The sequence below is a fragment of the Drosophila mojavensis genome, unplaced genomic scaffold, assembly GCF_018153725.1.
Source record: "Drosophila mojavensis isolate 15081-1352.22 unplaced genomic scaffold, ASM1815372v1 contig_136, whole genome shotgun sequence".
NCBI classification, from domain to species: Eukaryota; Metazoa; Arthropoda; class Insecta; order Diptera; family Drosophilidae; genus Drosophila; species Drosophila mojavensis.
In genome coordinates, this window is record NW_025318667.1 from 26,791,599 (window position 1) to 26,810,459 (window position 18,861).

The window sequence follows — 18,861 nt, forward strand, 5'->3', positions numbered from 1 at the left end:
ACATTCTTCTGGAGATATATTGTATATAGCGGTATATGAATGTAAGCAAATGTGAATTAGAGAGTGGTTAGAGATGAATATTTGCTAGATTTGGAATTAATGAAAACCTTTAATATTGTCACTCTGTATTGATTTTTTGAGAATCGCATAGTAGAGCGATATTGAATTGGATGAAAGTTCCCATAGTTTATAAGCAGAGTTCAAGTTGATGAATTTTTAATAAAAAATGCAAAATAAATATTTAGCTGATCAATCAAAATGAAAGCTAAACTCAGCCGCTAATTTTATTGGCTGAGAAAGGGTAAATAAGTTGAATGGTAAAATTGACAAAGTTGTACTAAAGTCTAAAATGCCTTAATGAGAATCGTATAGAAGGGCTATACATTCAAATAAAATTCTAGTTATACCCAATGTTATCATTTACTCTTTAAGGCTTAACAAAAGCTAAGAGGTCTAATGCCAATCAGAATGCTGGCCACATTCTCCCTAAGAATCGGACTCATGTTGCGCTGTTTCTCCAGGCTGACGGGCTGTGCGTGGGCCTGCGATAGCTGATAGAGATCCGCGTAGTATTCCATGCCAGCAATGCCGACTGCATTGAAGCTGGCCGACACTTCGGTGCAGTCGATGATGGAGGTCTTGAGCGGGGTAACCAGCAGCGTGGAGTAGTAGGGCACCTTTTTGCCCTCGAGCAGCTCGCGGATGAGCAGGACAGCTGTGCGCGAGCCCGCCAAGAGATTCCAGCGGGACCAGCTGAAGTTGTGGGACAGTGCCAGGGTCGAGATGCAGGCATAGGTGTGCATTTCCATCACAAAGTTCTTCTCGCAGGAGCCCTCCGTGTAGCAGAAGGCGTCCTCATCCGGAAAGATGTCTACGGCGGACAGGATTAGAGTCGCCTTCAACTCGCTCAAGCTCAACGTCTTGCCCAGCATATCGGTCAAGCCCTGCGTGCTGCCGCCCTGGAAGTTATGCACGGTGTAGCCCGCTTCAGTGATGGTCATCTCCAGGCTGATCAGCGAGGCCGTCAAGCTGAAGAATATGGTGCCCGGGCTGGCAAATGACACTTTGATATTAAATCACATAGACTTGGATGGACTCTGTCGATCATACATACTTCTTCATATCGGGTCTCAGGTCCCAGGTCTGGTAGGGCATGTTGCTGTATTTGTTCAGGGCGAAGCCAAAGATGCCTGGAAATCAAAGGGGCCAGGTGAACATGACTGGAGAATCTTTGGGGAATCGTTTTACCAAGTCGCCCTGTGCGAAACTGTATGGAGAGTTTGTCCTCATTGAATTTGGTGTCGTGGACATCGCGCGTGCTCCACTTGCCCTGCGTAATGGCCGCCAGGCTGCTCTGCTTCTGTCTGCGACTAGCGGGAGGAGAGAAGGGGAAATGGGAGCTGATAAGGGATTTCCAACACGAATTCATATAGAGCCTACGTTTCGCTGTCGCAGTTGTCGCTGTTGCTGTTCCCGCTGAACGCCTGCTGAAGAGTGCCGCCGGCTGAGGAATCGTTGCCGACGTTGCCCTCGAGCAGCTCCAGGAGGCTGTCCTCGTCGTCCTCATCGTCCGCATCGTCGTCGCTGCTGTCCTGGCTGCCAGCTGACTTGGGCTTCGTGGCCTGGTCTTGGTCCTGTGCGGGCAGCTGTGTATCGCGGATGAAGGAGATGCCCGTGTAGTAGGCGAAGGCCGCAGCCGCTGCGGCTGGCTGCAGCACCTCGACCAGCTCCTGGCTCAGAGGACGCAGCTCGTCGGCCAGCTCCTCGCTGACGTCCTGCTGAGAGCCGCTGGGCGACAGCTGCTCGGATATTTGCTGCAGCAGCTCCTCGTGCTGCTCTCGCGGCAGCTGCATGCGCCACAGCCGATCCATGTCCTCGATCAGCTGCGAGAAGAGGTAGCAGCCGCTGGGCGTCACAGGCGGCGGACGCGCCAGGCTGCGGAACTTGAGCAGCTTGTCGAAGCAGATGGGGGGAAAGAGCTCGGCCGGCTCCGCCGTGTCCAGGAACTCGGCGCCAATGCCCAAGCTGCTCGACGGCTGCGTTGAGTCTGTTGCACACGCCAACGTTGTCGCAGCTGGCGCTCCCTGGCCCAGGCGCACGTGTGTCTGGCGCGCCAGGAACATCACCTGTCGCTGCGGCTGCCCGCTGCTCGACTGCGGCGTCTGCTGCTCCAGGCGCACGCAGAAGCCCTGCGGCAGGCGTGGCACCACAAAGTCCTTGACCAGCCCATACAGGTCCACATTCCGGGGTATGGCACGCAAATCAAAGTCTCCGATTTCGCGCAGCGTTTGCGCCTGCAATGCGGCCAGATCGGATTTCTGGGAACGCATCCTGGCTGGACCGCGCGGCGAGCTCTTTAGCGGGCTGGGCTGGGCGTTGGTCGAGAGTGGTGTGGCCTCGGTGGGCGTGGCTGTGGTAGCTGCTGCCGTTGCTGGCGCCGCTGCTGCGTCGGGCTTTACCCCATCCGCCAGCTGCGACTCGAGCGTCTCGATGTCCGTCTCCCAGCGACAGGCAATCGGTGGCTCGAACCAAATAACTGAATCGGGCAATCTGCAAGGCAGACAGCGCAAAGACTGTATTTATATATATTAGATATCATCTGTTAGATATATAGCCTATTATCATTTCTTTTCTCTTCTTGTTGGTTTCAAGTTGGGCTTAGCTATAAATTGGCAATGTTTATGCATTGGGGTCTGGGCACTTAATAAGTACTCTAGTTAGGAAGACCTGATTAGTGGGCTTAGCGAAGGGTTTTAATCTTGATTAGGACATATATATATAATCAAGGAGCAAAGAAAAAAAATAAAAATTTGTCAATTTATATTGTTAATAGGCACATCTGAAAAGAATTTTATTTTGTAGAACATATGGCGCGGTAAAAGGAGGAAGGGATGATCGATGATAGGACGAACGATCGACTGGAAGGTGGAACAAACGGTGGAACGGACGGTGGGGCGGAGGAGGAAACAGACGATGAGATAGACGCTGGGACAGATGGTGGAGCGAACGGTAGACCGGACGGTGGAACGAACTGACGATAGACAATGGGATAGGAAGGCGAGACGGACGGTGCAAGGTAAAGCGGAGGATGGGGCAGATCATGGAAAAGACGGGGGAACAGTTGGACGGATAGATGCTGCGACGACCGGTGGGATAGATGGTGGAAGGGATGGTAGAAAGGACAGAGGAACGGACGGTGGAACGGACAGTGGAATGCACGTAGGCATTGACGGTGGGACTGACGTTGAGACAGTCACGGTAAAACGAAAAATGATGATGACGAAACATCGGAAAGGACGCAGAGACATTGACTGGATGGTTGCCTTTGGCTGCTCCTTACATTTGCACAAACATTGTGCTCGGAATTCCCATCTTCAATGGTTGCAGGGCATACAAAATCAGTTTGATTAAACGGCAAAGCCAAAATGGCGGAAAAAAAGTCTTTTAAACAACAATAAAATGTTTTTCATCTTATATAGGGCTTACGGCTCGCAACGAATACTGAAGATGCTGTTGTGGGTAGCAGGTCACAATATATGATATAGTATATACATACATATACATATACATATATATATATATATATATATATATATATATATATATATATATATATATATATATATATATATATACGTGTATGTATTTAGCTAGACTGGCAAGTCAATTACTTACTGCAGTGTGACTAAGGCGAGCTTATCCAATGCCGCTTCAATCATGCGCATCTCAGCCTCAATTTCCTCGGGCAGGCGACGCACACCAGGCAAAACCGGAGGCGGTGGCTTATAGGTCTGATAGTATTCCTTGTGCATCAGATTGTTCGTGGCAAAAACTGCAAGCGGAAGTAGCAACAACAGTTATACATATGTATATATAACCACTATTAAATGTGTATGTATGTAGTCTCTGCTTGGTCTACCCACTGGTGCGTATGAAGGAGCGAGCATTCAGTTGTTTATCCTGCTGCGGCGTCTCCAGAAAATCGATGCAGTAGACGCCTGATATGATGCGGTATTTGCGCAAATTGACATCTGTTTCGAGCAGGCCATACGCCTCGGGTCCGACGGCTCGGCGGCGCGCCTTGTTGAGCTCATCCTCGTATTGGGCGTAGAGCTTGTCCACATCGTAGCTGCGCTCACGTGGCGGCTGCGAGCTGGACGAGTGCTGCTCCTGCGTCAGCTGCTCCAGCTCGGACAGCGGAATATCTCGGGCGCACTCATCCAGCATGGACTGCAGAATCTCCTTGCGCTTGCGCCACTCCCGCTTCGTTTGCCGCAAAATAGCTGCCAGAATAGTATAAAACTGTAGCTCCCAAACAGCTCAGATTGATTAGCCCATCAGCAGACTTACTGGCATTTTCGGAGCGAGCGTGTTTCAGCTGAAAGCTGCTGCAGTAGTCACTAAAATGATCATAGTTGAGCCAGAGCCCTCGCAGCGCCGAGCTTTGCAGTTGAACCGTCGGCGGCAGTGAGAGGTTCATCTCGATGGTGGGAAAATCGATCTCATTGTGGGCCGACTGTTCGCCAATGCGAGCTTTCGGATTGACAGCGCTGCATGCGAGAGGGAAGAGGAGGAAAAGAAATTAGAGTGGTAAGCCAAGAGTCGAAATGAGGAGAAGACAGAAAGAAAGGGAATAAAGTGTATTAAAATAATGAGTGCCAGGCAAGAGCTCAAGTATGAGAGGCTTAGCAGGAAGTATGTAGCTATTTGAATCAGTTGAAGCTAGCGGAAGTCAACCCCTTATTTAATAACTTTGAATTGCTTGTGGAAAAACTCATCCAGAACTGCTTACCTTAGGAAATCTATTCAGTCTTGAAATTATGACGGCATACCAAATCTGAGACATTTGGAATTTGTGTCTTCAACACAGAAGCCTACAGCTTTTATCTTCTGCAAGTTGAAGTTCAATCTGAAATATCGATAACTATCGATAATATAAACTGTGTTTTTGCGGTGGGGTATGTGAGTAGAAGAATATCCAGTTCACATTTCAATTCTGATCTTTAGTGACAAATGAGATGATGGGACCCGATCGATTTAGCTCGACGTCCAAGTTCAATATTAGAGATGTCGAAAAGAGGGAGAGACAGAGGTATAGATAAATGAACAGAAGTACTAAGGGAGAGAGAGAGAGAGAGAGAGAAAGAATTTTAGATATATGAAAATGAAACTAGCTCTTATATCTTCTGAGATATAGACAGACAGACGGACAGACAGGGCTAAATGGAATCAGCTCGTTGCCCTGATCAGGAATATACACACTTTGTGGTGTCTGCCACGCCTCCTTCTGCCTGTTTCATAAATTTTACCCGGATTTTCCATTGAAAAATGGTTCAGGGTATAAAAACACTTTTCAAATGCCAATTGAGTAATTCGATGGAAATATCTCACATTTGGGCATCCTTGGAGAACGTCCAAACGAAACTCTGAAAGACATCGGAGCTGTAGATGTGCTTGGAGACGCCAGGTCTATCGATTCTAGAAAGAAAGAAAGAAGACCGACTCTGATCTATGGCACTGAGATAGCAGATTGTAGTACTGACTCCATGTCACGTTCGATGTGCGACATTGTCTTGTGGGTGAACTCGTCCAGGTGCTGCTTGAGGAACACGCGCATCTCCGTCTTTAGCTTCACGAGATCGGCGGCCACATGGGCCGAGCGGGACTTTGTGTACGCCAGCGACTCGTCCAGTTCGCTGAGAATCTGTCGGGGGAGCAGAGTTTAGAGTGGCCCTCCGGCTGGAATGTCTGCCCGACTTACGCCCAGCACCTCCTTGATGCGCTGCGCATAGACATCGCCCAGGTTGCCCTGCTGCTGTCGCAGCGAGACGCGCGTCAGATCCTCCACCTGGACATCCTGGGTGAGGAGGGTGCGCTCGTCCGTGCGCAGCAGCCAGTTGCGCTCGTCGCGCTCCCGCTGGGCAATGTCCGCGTGCCACTGGTGGATGTATTTGCGCAGGTCGCTGGGGCTGGCCGCATTGGGCAGCCCGTTGCAGCGCATGTACTTCTCCCACTCGCGCTGCTGGCGCTCCTCGGCCTTGATGGCCTCGATGGTCGTATGCACCTGATCGAAGAATCTCATGCTGTCCTTGAGTTGGCGCCGTCGCAGCCGATTCTCAGCCACCTCCTGCTGCTGGCGATGCTTGGCCTGTTCCATTTCCAGTTTCTTGCGCTGACGCGCCTCCTCCAGCTTCTTTAGTCTATGGATGGGAAGTTTCTCAATTACAGACGATTTTCTCTGCTTGCAAGCCTCTTTCTACTCATTCATACGAACTTCTCCTTCTCCATCTCGATGCGCAGCATCTCGGCCTGCTCGGCCTCGAGGCGTGCCTTCTCCTTCTTCGACAGCTTCTTCTTGGGCGGCTGCAATGCCATTTGCATTACATATTAATTGCATTTCAATTACAAATTGCACCTTCGCCACGCCCACTTACCATGCTGTTGCGCTCCCAGTTGCCAAATACCAAATACCAATACCAATACCAAATGCCAAATGCCCAAAACCAATTGCCACACACCTGCCAGGTATCGATCCAACCAGCTGCAGCTATGGCTACAGCTAGTTGTTGACGTTTTTGTCGTTGCTGTTGTTAGCTGTTGTTGCTGTTGCCTAGCTTTGCGCCAAGCAAATCCCTTGGCCAAAACACAAACATAGCTGGCCAACACAAAGCATCAAAACAGTTTTGCAGCTTCAGCTTGCAGTATCAGTGGCAGCAGCTACAGCCCCTAATTAAATATTCCTTTGGGGGCTGCGAGCTTTGTGCCCTTTAACCTTTTGCATTTGTTGGCAGCCATCCAGTGGATGGCGAACTGGAGAAGAGCAGAGCAGCACACAGATAGAGAGAGAGAGAGAGAGAAGGGCTGAGACAGGGCGTGAGCGGTCTTGCGGTTATCATGATGGAAGGCGTCATTGGATTTGCACGTCATGCCCCTGTGGCTTAAGCTGCTACCGGGGATCAGCTAACAGTAACTTGCCAACTGCTGTCAGCTCTCTCTCTGCCCCTCTGTCTCCCCCTCACTCTGTATCTTTTGCAATCTGATGTCCACATGCGCCAGCCACAAGGTGTGCGTGTTGCTCTGCTAAGCCAAATTGTGATACACATTTCATGGATGTTGTTTGCCGGGCTGCTGCAGGTGCTCGAAGTGAAACAAGCTTAAATAACCACACGATAATTATTTGATGGAAGCAGCAATTTAAAATCTTTGAGATGAATGTGAAAAAATTATGTACTTATGTAAATTATGCAATCAGAGCTTCAGTTTAAGCTCTTCAATTTACCTATCGACGTGATGAAGCTAAAGAGCAGAGATATATGTACATGGGAAAAGGAAGTGGGAATTACAAAAATAGAATAGACATGCAGGCTTCTGCTTATAAAAAGAAATATGTACATTACATAAATAATATCAAGGTCTCGCCAAACAACAAAGAGAGTTTTAATCTTGATTTTTCTTAATTTAATTGATTATCTTCTTAATGTTCAAATTTGCACATGAATTGGACGACCATCTTAATATTCAAAACCACAGAGTGTGGCGGCATGAGATAAACAGTTATGCTCCATTATCTAATTACGCACTGGAAATAAGTTCTGTTCCGCAAAGATTGCTGATTGCTCATTTAAGTGTACATCACTGTGATCTTCAGGCTGTGATCAGCTTTGATCAATAAGAGTCAATATGGAGCACCTGGAGCACCCAATGAAACGGTATAATAAATATAATTAAGGGTATTGTATATAAGTATATATATCCTTTCGAGCCTTTTGCGTCTTCGCCTTTTGTAGAGGTTTCTGGCTAAAAATGGTTGTCCATAGTCGACAGACTCGCCTGGCTCAAGACAGGCCGTACAGAATAAACGCGGACATTTGAGAGATATCATATACAAGTAAGAAGGCTCCAGTCGAGACTACTCAACTAGGAGCTACCCTGAACCCTCTGCTAATTGCATCGTAAAAGTGTTCAAATTAGGCTGAAAAAACAAAATTCATTTTTCGATTATTCTCGATAAAAAAAGTTATCGGATGAGTTATCGAAAAAATAAGATAAATTTGTATCGCGTATGGTACACACGAGTCTACATGCCAAATTTCAGCTCTCTAGATCTTATAGCTTTTGAGATCTAGGCGTTCATACGGACGAACGGATCGTCGTCCTGATTAAGAATATATATACTTTATGGGGTCTGCTTTTCACAAAACCATTATACCCTGATATCCCATTTTCAATGGGTTCAGGGTATAAAAACTGATGTTAACAAATCTGTTTGAACCAAATAACATGATTATTATCATCAGCATACAAAATTTGTGTTTTTCTTTGATTTAGAAATAAAATGAAACATAGATCCTTGTAGGTCTGCCAGATAGTTGCGTCGAATATGGACAGCCCTGTGTATTTGAGAAAACAATATTTAGTAGTCTTTTTGGTTATTTGGAGGGTATTTTTTGCCAGCTCAGAGTGCAGCACTCACATTCTAATTTATTCCATTCAATTCTATTCATCAAATTAAACATTATATATTTTTTTTAAATATAATTTTACAGTACTTTTCGCAAATACATATTTATGTGTAAGACTTAGGGTAAGTTGCCTTAGTAACAGCCTTTCAATTTTAATTACTTTTGGCAATTTACTCATATACTGTACATATTATATACATATATAAAATTATTTATTCAAAGCGAATTCAATCAGAAAAGTATACATATATATATATTTGAAGTGTGGCGCCTGCAACTTTTCTTGAATTTACATTATATAGAGCTGAGGTTTTTTTTTTTTTTTTTTTTTTTTATCAGCATGTCTCAAACTCAAACTCAGTCTGTGCTCGCTGATTGGGCCCTTTGCTTTCGGTTTTCTATTTTCCTATTTTACGCCTAATTTGAACTTTTTTTTGCTACCTCGCCCGGGCTTTCGTGTCGTCCCAGATAGCAGAAAGTTTGTGCGCAGTGTGGGAGGGGCAGGGCAGGTGCGGGTACTTAAAGCAAAGGCAAAGGCAAAGGTAAGGTGACAACGAGGGCTAATTACCTGGCAATTTAAATAGCAGGTCACAGCGCTTCAGTTCCGCCTCTCAGACTCGCATTTCACATTTTTCGGCTAATTGCCGCATCCAGAGCCACAAGCTCAGCTTATCAATTTAATGTGCAGCGCTTTGGGGCGACGTCAAGCGATTGCAGCCAGCAGCAAAGATTGCGTTACCTAATATGTTAAATTTCCACGGATGAGATAAAAAATGGAAAGAGTTGCGTGAATGGGTTAATCGCTGTAATTATGCAAACGAAAATATGTTCGTATGAAGTGTGATATTTTATTTTAATGCTATTCATTCACTTCTTAAAACTACAACAAATATGGAAAATTGCCAAAATACAAATGTTTTGGCTTATTAAATAACATTTTTCTTTTAACAGACTGTTAACGCTTCTATGATATTTCTTGCACTTTCTTTTAAACTGCGACTCGTCCTTCATCAGAAACTTATTTCTCTACAGTCCTTCTGTAAACTTTATTTTCCTCTGGCACATCGTGAGGATTTTTAGCTTTTTTTTCCAGCAAATGAAAATAAACACTGTTAGTTAATCGGGAGTGTTTGACTAAGAGATACGCCGAGCCCTGCGATAAGCTGTTATTCCAATCACTCTGCGTTTTTTCCTCACACACATAAGCACACTCTCTTTTTACTGCAGTTGGTTTTAGCCCAGAGCAATCAGTTTTTCAGCTTATCTGGTATTTCACTAAAAAAAACAAGTAAGAAGGCTCTAGTCGAGACTGCTCGACTAGGAGATACCCTGAACCCTCTAAGCTGATATTCTAATCATTCTGCACTTTGTATGCACACATACATACACATGCATCCACACGCACGCATAAGCCTGCGCTCTGCTAACTGCGCAGTAAGCAGCGACTGCGCTTGGGCTGCGCTGCAATGTGGGCTATTGCCCACATTATGAGAATTTATTTGTTGAATAATTTCTTTTGTAGACATAAGATCTTAATGAAACTTTCAGAGTGTAATTATATGATGAATATGTGTGTACATTCCAAAGCACAAGTCTCTAGTACTTGAAATGCGTTTTTTACAAATTTGGGGCGAAGGGGGCGTGGTATCCAAAATCTGTAAATTACAAAATCTTTGTATCGATTAACTTTATATACAACCCAAATTTGAACACTCCAGGTCTAAAAATGTTCAAATTAGGCTGAAAAAACAAAATCAATTTTTCGATTATTCTCGATAAAAAAGTTATCGGATGATTTATCGAAAAAATAAAGCAAACTCGTACTGCGTATGGTACACACGAGTATGCATGCCAAATTTCAGCTCTCTAGCTCTTATAACTTCTGAGATCGACGCACTCATACGGACGGACAGACGGACAGGGCTATATCGACTCAGCTCGTCACGCTGATCAAGAATATATATACTTTGTGGGGTCTGCCACGCCTCCTTCTGCCCGTTACATACTTTTTCACAAAACCATTATACCCTGATTTCCCATTTTCAATGGGTTCAGGGTATAAAAATACAATATAACGAGTAAGGAGAAATAAGAATAGAAGCAGACTCTATAAAGTATATATTCTTGATCAGGGCGACGAGGTGAGTTGATTCAGTTCCTTCCTGACTATCCATTCTTATGCATGATGCGTCACCTGTGCAGTCAGCAGAGCGCGAGCGTGCGTTCGATGTTAATGAAACTCTTAGAGAGTAATCATATGATGAATATATGTGTACATTCCAAAGCACAAGTCTCTAGTATTTGAAACGCGTTTTTTACAAATTGGGGGAGAAGGGGGCGTGGTATCAAAAATCTGTAAATCACAAAATCTTTTTATCAATTAACTTTATATACAACGCAAATTTGAAGAAATTAAAAGTGTTCAAATTAGGCTTAAAAAACAAAATCAATTTTTCGATTATTCTCGATAAAAAAAGTTATCGGATGATTTATCGAAAAAATAAAGCAAACTCGTACTGCGTATGGTACACACGAGTATGCATGCCAAATTTCAGCTCTCTAGCTCTTATAACTTCTGAGATCGACGCACTCATACGGACGGACGGACAGACGGACAGGGCTATATCGACTCAGCTCGTCACGCTGATCAAGAATATATATACTTTGTGGGGTCTGCCACGCCTCCTTCTGCCCGTTACATACTTTTTCACAAAACCATTATACCCTGATTTCCCCTTTTCAATGGGTTCAGGGTATAAAAAATGTTGAGTCTATGTCATTAAAATTATGTAACTTAACAGCACAATTAACAAATGTTATTGCACAGTTAACATAAAAACAAAATTGTTGATTAAAGAAGTACTAGAATCTATGCTATTTTGATCAAATTTAGTTGAAAAGTTGAAAAACTACAGCTGAAAGTAAGTTTCACAAAAAGCTGCTGCAAAAGCAGAGCAAAAACAAAATATTACACTTCAAATGTAATTTATTGCGGCTGATATAGTTGTTGTTGCTGCTACTGCTGTTGTTGCTGCTGCTGTTATGCATGGCTCTGAGTTAAATATTTGACTGCAGCGGGCAGTGCATAATCCTGGCTGTAAGCTGTGACAAAGCTGGTGCCAGCTGCCAGCTACGCAGTGATATATATGACAGTCAGTCATACGCATATACATATATTTATAGCACACATGTATATGAGGCGGCGTATAAGAAGAGACTGAGAGAGAGAGAGAGAGGAGAGAGAGAGGGAATGAGGCAGTAGATGAAAGAAAGAAATACTGTTTGCATGCCCAATAATGATAAAGCCGTATGCGTAATTAGCTTCGTTTTTGCTATCATTTCATTTGCGGGCAGCTGAAGCATTTCAGCTGGAGTGTTGGCAGCGCAATATAAAATTTGTCATACGCACCGTTGACGTTGACAGATCGTTGAGCTGAAGCGATGCTGGTTGACGACAGGCGAACAAACGACAAAGGACAAAGGACAAAGGACGTCGGACAAAGGGACGCAGGACAAAGGACAAGCGCGACAGCAGTTACAGTCATAGATACATCTGCCTTCACTCTGAATGCAGCACGCCTCAGCGCACTTTGCAATGTGTCAACAATTCGTGAATGTAATATATATAAATGTAAATGTAAGTGTATATATATATATATATATATATATACATACATATATATATATATATATATGCTGTAGCTGTCTGCAGCAGCGTGAACTTCAGCTTCAACTCAACTCAACTGGATCGAGCTCTGTTTGTAATGCAGCTTAACCCAAATTGACGCAACTGTGTGAAAGCCAATTTAAATTTGTATTTATCAACGTTGCAGTGCACCTAGCATATGCGAGCTCCAATTCAATTTATTTCACATTCACAAACATATGTATGGAAATCATAATATAAGTGTAGTTCAGCTTTCATAGTTAGTGAAAAGAAAATGTAACCAGAAATAGCCAAGATTTGATTGCATAACTGAGCAAAGCTTATGAATCGCTTAAGAATACAATATAAAGGGATCCGGAGGAAGGGAAAATTATAAAATAATAATAAAAGAATAAGTAGAGAGAAAAGAACATGTGATAAAAGAGGGTGGAAGAGAGAGGACGGAGAGGAGAAAATGAAAGAAAGGAGAGATTGCAAAAATGCAGAGAGAGAGAGAGAGAGAGAGAGAGAGAGAAAGAGAGAGAGAGAGAGGGGGAGAGAGAGACTAAGAGAGACAGAGAGGGTAGAAAAGTGAATGAAAGTGTGAGAGATAGTGAGAGATAGAGTGTGGCAGAGAGCGAGAGAGAGTGAGAGAATAGAAAATGAAAATGTTAGCAAAGTATGTAAGATATGAGAAGAAAGTTAATAAGAGAGAGAAAATCGAAGATGAAAGCAAAGGAGAGATGAAAGAATCGTAGAGATGATGAAAGAGGAGAAAAATAAAACAGAGCTAAATTGAAGTTAAATTGTTTATGAATGGAGAGAGAAAGATAGAGACAGACAGGGATAGGGAAATGGAGTCAAATGTTCCGTTATGCAGAGACTCATTGAAAAAGTAAACATGCTAAGTGTTTCGAAATAGTCATGCATATAATCAGGGACCTTAAATAAGTGTTACGCATTTAAAAAAATTGAGGTTCAAAAGTATTCCCAAAAAGAGAGAGGAAAACACACATAAGGATATTTTTTTATGGCGAGTTCAAAAAAAGGATAAACTTTTATTGGTAATTTTTTTATAGAAAAATTATTTTTAATTATTAAAATTGATTTTTATTATAAAAATCAAAAATAAGACTTATGATTTGATTTTTATATAAAATTGTTTTGTAATAATTATTTTTGATTTTTATCATAAAAATCAATTTTAATTATTAAAAATAATTTTTTTTTTTAATTTATCAAAAAATAATAATTATTTTTTAATTTTTTCCTATAAAAGTTATAATCGTTACGGTCCCTGCATATAATACAACTTCATCTATATTTGTGAACATACTTGTGTACATATATTTAAACATACATATGTATGAATATGTAGATATGTCTAGTTCTATTAGTTTTCAGAATTTACACATTTCGGTTTTCTGTCGGGTTAAAGTTGAAGCATTGCAGTTTCCCAGCTACCCCATTCATTTTAATTTTCATGTAATTTTTTTCGCATACACTTACAATGAGTCCATGCGCTTGATGGCATACTTTGTACGGTTCAAACATGATTTTAACGTATAAATGATGCCAACAAATGTTTATTTTGTATATTTAAGTATTTAATATATATTATATATTGTTATATACAAAGTATGGAATACCGAAAAAATATTCAAATATAAATAAAAAAATATTTTAAGAGTAAATATAAATGAAAATAATATAATATGTAGTTTGTTGGTTTTCTTTTTGTGAAAAATATTTTAATATACCAAGTAGTTAAAGAACCTTGTGTGGGCATGAAATATTTTCTAGCCTGATTTATTATATTATATTATATTATTTATTATAATTGCCAAGCTGCTCTATAGTACAGTATAGTATTACAGTATTACTCAATTGTGCCGAGGATCTACATAGACTACGAGAAAGGACTACTCCTTTCAGTCTCCATCTGTTGTGATTGATAACTACATATATTGACTGCCTGTCTATCTCTCTGCTGGATCAGTCTAAATAAAAAGGGTATTTGCGCTTCGCCTCGCCGCCTTGAGCAGCATTTTTTCATATAAATTGTTGTTGTTGTCAGCTTCTTGACAAATTGCTGTTCGCGTGGCTGTGCAGTTGCCGTTGGCTGTTGCGGCGGCTGATGCTGTTGTGGCTTCGAGCATGGAGCATGGAGCATGGAGCATGGAGCATTGCCAGCCAGTTAAGCGGGCAGCTTGCCAAAGGCAGTCAATGCAGGCACGTTCGCTCTTCCCTCTCCTTCTCCCCCTCTCTCTCTCTCTCGCTCTTTTGCCTATGCACAGTGGCTGAGGCAGTCGCTTGCAAAGTGTAACGATTATTAATTACAGTCAATTTACTTTAATATCCATGCATATGTATGTGTGTGTTGGCAAGCGTTGCCTGGTCAGTTTTTTGGCACGATTTCATAATTATATAGTCAAAGTCTGTGGGCAACCAACTGCCGCAAGTAAAAAGACACATTACACATTTTCTTTTGGGGAAAAGCTCAAAATGAGCTTCTGTGATATTGATGGCATTGCAAACGCTCACACACACACACACAGCGTGTTCGTTCACTTTATCTCCATCTTATCCTAACTTATCTTCACAGCAGCTGACTATATACATATATATTGTATATACGAGTATATCGTATGTATACCTTGAATATATATAATTTTTTGTTGACCATTGCAACGATTGACAATCTAATCAGCAGCTCAGCGAGGCTTTGTCTGCGTTGCTTCTGGCTTTTCCTTTAAATTCTATTACTTTGTTGATAAAACTGTCAGTCGAGCTGGACAACAGCTTATACACAAAACACACACACACACACAACTGATAAAGAAGTACGTATGTATACATATAAAAATATATATGTATGTCTATATATAAATTATTGCTTTCTGAATTTGTATGTACAATAGTGTCCGGTTATACCAACTGGTGCCTAGACAAACTTATATAAGTAAGCCTATATGGTTATAGTCCCTTGAGCGTCATTATAGCCGGTTTCTACTGTATTTGGTTTTGATTAAATTAGAAAGGGAATCACATCGAGACTAAAAAGCCTTTTACACAAGAGGCTTTTTAGGGATGTTTATAATTGCTGTGCATAATTCATAAAAATATTTTGAGCAATCCAAAGAGTTTCTATACCAGAGTCCAAAATACAATATATGACATATATACATATATGACTTAATAATATTCAATAATTTCTTCAGTATTGCTACATACTTTTTCTTATACTTATCTATAAGCGAAGAAGTTCACATAATAATGTAAATTAAATTTAAAAAAAATAAATAAAAATAAAAAAATAAAATAAAGTATTTATTATAATACTAGTGAATTATTAAACTATGTATATATATATAGCTATAATATACTTATAAATAACTATACGTTTACCTATATTTGTTATTAATATATGTGCTATATTATATATTTTGCAGCCGCTGTCTATATGCCGGATATCAAATTCATATCGTCAATCCAATGCAATGATTAGAAAACTGAGCAATGAGTAAAAAATAAATGTGAAAATTTATTCAAGTTTTTTTTACTAAATACTCGGAGAAGATAATAAGCAACAGCCAAAAAGAAAAAAGAAAACAAAACAAATACAAATAAAACAAAAACAAAAGAGAAATCAAGGCCAGCCGCAATTTAGCTAGAAACGTAGTAAAAATAAAAAAATAAAAGCAAACAAAAAAATCCTAAAAAAAAAAAATATATATATATACAAGATTATATACAGCAAGGCAATAATAATTAATGAATTAACAACTAATAAGCGATACAAAATTAATATAATTAACTAAATTACGTTTGACTAGCCGAACAGCAACAAATAGCAAAGCAAGAATACAAAACGTTTAACAATAATTAGCATTAAATGGTTAACAAGACGAGAATTATTAAATTAATACTAGTTACAAATTGAAATAGTAAATTTAACATTAAAGCTACGAAATAATAAATTAAATAAATAAATTTAAAAAAAAAAACCCAATTTACGCCATTGTGATTCTTAATTTTAGACATTATGTGACAAAACAACAACAACAACAACAAAATATAATTATTAAATAAATAATAAATTTTTAATTAAAAATGCAAAAATTACGAAAGCTTTAAAACAACAAAACGAAACCGAAGCAGCCACAAAGGATAAATCGAGCCAAAAAATAGCAAACAAAAAATTAAATTTAAAAAAAATAAAATAAAACAAACCATACAAAAATAAAAGCTAAATGACCAAAAACCGCAAAACTTGAAGAGCTATAGAAACACATGTATATATATAGTATATATATATATATATAAATGAACCAAGAAAGGCAAAATTCCAGTTAGGCAAATTAGAAAATTCAGCAAATTATAAGCCAAGAACGCAGAACGCAACGCCAGCCGCCCACAACAACAACAACAACAACACCAACAAGCAACAACAATTAAATAAGCCAAGGAACAACACAATAGCAAACTGAGCCACAATAAACTCTGAGCTAAATTCCATCCAAGATATCAAATTGTTGCGGGCCATAAAATTATGTGCGCCTCCTAAGGGTATGCAACAGAAATTTTAATGCTGCTGCTGTCAGCAACCACAGCAGCAACGCTTCTCCCTTCAATTTTCGAGTCTGTCTGAGAACAAAAAACACTCTAGCACAACATAATTGAAAATTTTTAATAGAAAAGTTAAAACCAAAAACAAAAAAAAAACAAAAAACAAAAAAAAATAATACTAAATCCAAAAAGAAAGCCAACAACAAAACATCCTTGAATCTATGCAATTATCGTCGCGTTCGTCAGGTTTCTAAGGCCCGGTTAAATCGCCGTTCGTTTTGAGCTAAAGCTGTCACAGCCCATACCACGCACCAAACGCCAAGATGACGATGTGGCAGAGTGGCGGCATGGGAGGCCATGGCTCCCAGAACAATCCATGGATGAAGCTGATGGGCATCGTGCACAAGGAGCGACGGCACACGGACAATGTGCAAAGCCAGAGCGGCTCCAACGAGCGCAACTTGAATCAGTGAGTACAGCTTAGATTGCCTCAATTGTTATCGATAGTTTCGTGTATCTTTGCGCCATTGCGAATTGCAATTTTAATGCTCGCTCACGCAAGTGCAATGAGTATATTGGTTTTGTGCAAATTCTTGACCTTAAACTTTGAATATATGTACATATGAGGGCCGGATTGACCCTTAACGGGCCCCTAGGCAACTCTCAATTTGGGGGTCCCTTTTTCACTTCCATTCACTTCTTTTACTCGACTGAAATACAAACTTATATTTTGCATACAACATTTTTGGTCACAATGTAATAATATCTCTAACTGCATTTTAAGCACGTCGTTTTCTACACTTGCTTTCGGGAAATGCATTAATTATATCATGAATACTCATTTTATTCAATCAATCTGACTCCATTCTAAGTATACCTAAAATGTCCAGTTGTTCGGCAGAACAATTTGTGGTCATTAATGCTATTCAAAATCTGAAGAGCTACATATTTCTGTGCTAGTAAATACGCAAACTAGCTAATCCATATTCCATATGAGAATACTAAATGACTATGAGTTTTTCATGGAACAGTGTTGTGATTCTGTTAATTTTTTCGCGCTCTATGGAATTTAATAGTCTTTCATTTTCCTATTGCTTATTCTGTATACATGATAATCCAACCCTTGTCTGAACGGTTTTAAGGTGTCCCTGATATGCGGTCAAGAGGCGTGGGAGATCGGAAAAATATATCTTGTATATCAGGAAAACTGTTTCTTAAGCTTTTAGAGACATGATATTTAGCATATACATATATAATCGTGTTGAAACCCTAATATCAAAAAGATATGCTGGCTGAGTCTACGTGTGGAAATTAGAGTAAAACTATATAAATTGCAGATATAAAACTACATCCCCAACATTTGGCATGTGAGTTACTGTAAAAATCCTTGCAGATCATTGTGTTGACTGGCTTATATGGGCTGTAAGGTTCAGCCTTAAATCAAGATAATGTTATTGAAATTAGCAGCAGTCAGCTGTCATGTATATAGGGCATTTCTGTATTACGAACAAAGTCTAACTATCCATCTAACTTCGGGCTAGCTGCGTTTCTTTAGGAAGAGAGGAAAACAATTTCGAAAATTTAAATTGCGTTTTCGAGCAGAGTGAAAAAGGCAAATCATAAAGAGCGGAAAAAATGCTGACTGAAGACAAAAATGTCTAAGCTGCCATGTAAGAGGCATCTCCCGTCCCCTCCTCCTCCTCCTCCTCCTCCTCTTCCTTCTCCTCTTCCTCCTGGCACCTCCTCCCAGCTTGCGCTGATAAGCAACATTTCGCATAGCTGGACGTCCATGGGCAAGCAAACTTTTTACGTGCAGGCACGCACTCGACACTCTGCTTGCTGTGAGCGGAGGCATGCAACATTGTGTCTTGGTGCGTGAATATGCATACGAATGTGTGGGGGCTTCGAGTGAGTAGTCGTAAAACATGCGGCAATTGCGCAATTAAATGGCCAAATCTGTCGCACTCGCTCTGACTCTGGCTCTGATTCTGGCTCACTCTCGCTCTCTCTCTCTCTCTCTCTCTTTCTCTCTCTCACTCTGTCTCTTCTGCTTATTGTTAATGAAAAGCAATGGGTCTACATGGTGCAGTACATTGAATTGTAACTGCGCCGCACTCTCTCGCAGACACAAATCAACGCAACTGTCCGGCCACCTGGCTGCACCACAGCAGCACCAGTGCACCA

General features: G+C 41.0%; 2 protein-coding genes and 1 long non-coding RNA gene across 7 annotated transcripts in view; 2 read left to right on the forward strand and 1 right to left on the reverse strand.

Moving 5' to 3' along the window:
• LOC122757871 overlaps positions 1-15,838 on the forward strand; it is a 49,441-nt gene extending 33,603 nt beyond the window's left edge. For all 3 annotated transcript variants that reach the window (XR_006358048.1, XR_006358047.1, XR_006358049.1), the window contains exon 3: positions 15,561-15,838. This is a non-coding gene — a long non-coding RNA (uncharacterized LOC122757871). The remainder of the gene's footprint in view (positions 1-15,560) is intronic.
• LOC6584804 (dynein axonemal intermediate chain 7) lies at positions 435-6,375 on the reverse strand. 2 transcript variants are annotated; one of them, XM_002010409.3, is made up of 11 exons: positions 6,275-6,375; positions 5,762-6,200; positions 5,544-5,704; positions 5,392-5,478; positions 4,351-4,550; positions 3,924-4,283; positions 3,676-3,832; positions 1,441-2,550; positions 1,249-1,370; positions 1,115-1,190; positions 435-1,050 (listed from the first exon to the last, which is right to left on the reverse strand). In XM_002010409.3, the coding sequence occupies exons 1-11, from the start codon at positions 6,373-6,375 to the stop codon at positions 435-437; spliced, it is 3,429 nt and encodes a 1,142-aa protein (XP_002010445.1). The 2 variants fall into 2 exon arrangements, with proteins under 2 accessions (XP_002010445.1, XP_043867386.1); XM_044011451.1 differs by lacking the exon at positions 5,392-5,478.
• Positions 15,839-16,330: 492 nt separating the features above from the next.
• LOC6584810 (potassium voltage-gated channel protein Shaker) overlaps positions 16,331-18,861 on the forward strand; it is a 180,046-nt gene continuing 177,515 nt past the window's right edge. For both annotated transcript variants that reach the window (XM_015161630.3, XM_015161628.3), the window contains exon 1: positions 16,331-17,146. In XM_015161630.3, coding sequence (XP_015017116.1) covers positions 17,001-17,146 — 146 coding nt within the window. In that variant the 5' untranslated portion in view covers positions 16,331-17,000. The remainder of the gene's footprint in view (positions 17,147-18,861) is intronic.

Excerpts from the sequence above, each read along its gene's own strand:
- LOC6584804 (XM_002010409.3), bottom strand. The coding sequence starts at position 6,375 with ATGGCATTGCAGCCGCCCAAGAAGAAGCTGTCGAAGAAGGAGAAGGCA. Across the intron at positions 1,371-1,440 it reads GACAACTGCGACAGCGAAAC|TCGCAGACAGAAGCAGAGCA; the intron begins GTAGGCTCTATA and ends TCCTCCCGCTAG. Across the intron at positions 1,051-1,114 it reads CTGAGACCCGATATGAAGAA|CCCGGGCACCATATTCTTCA; the intron begins GTATGTATGATC and ends GTCATTTGCCAG.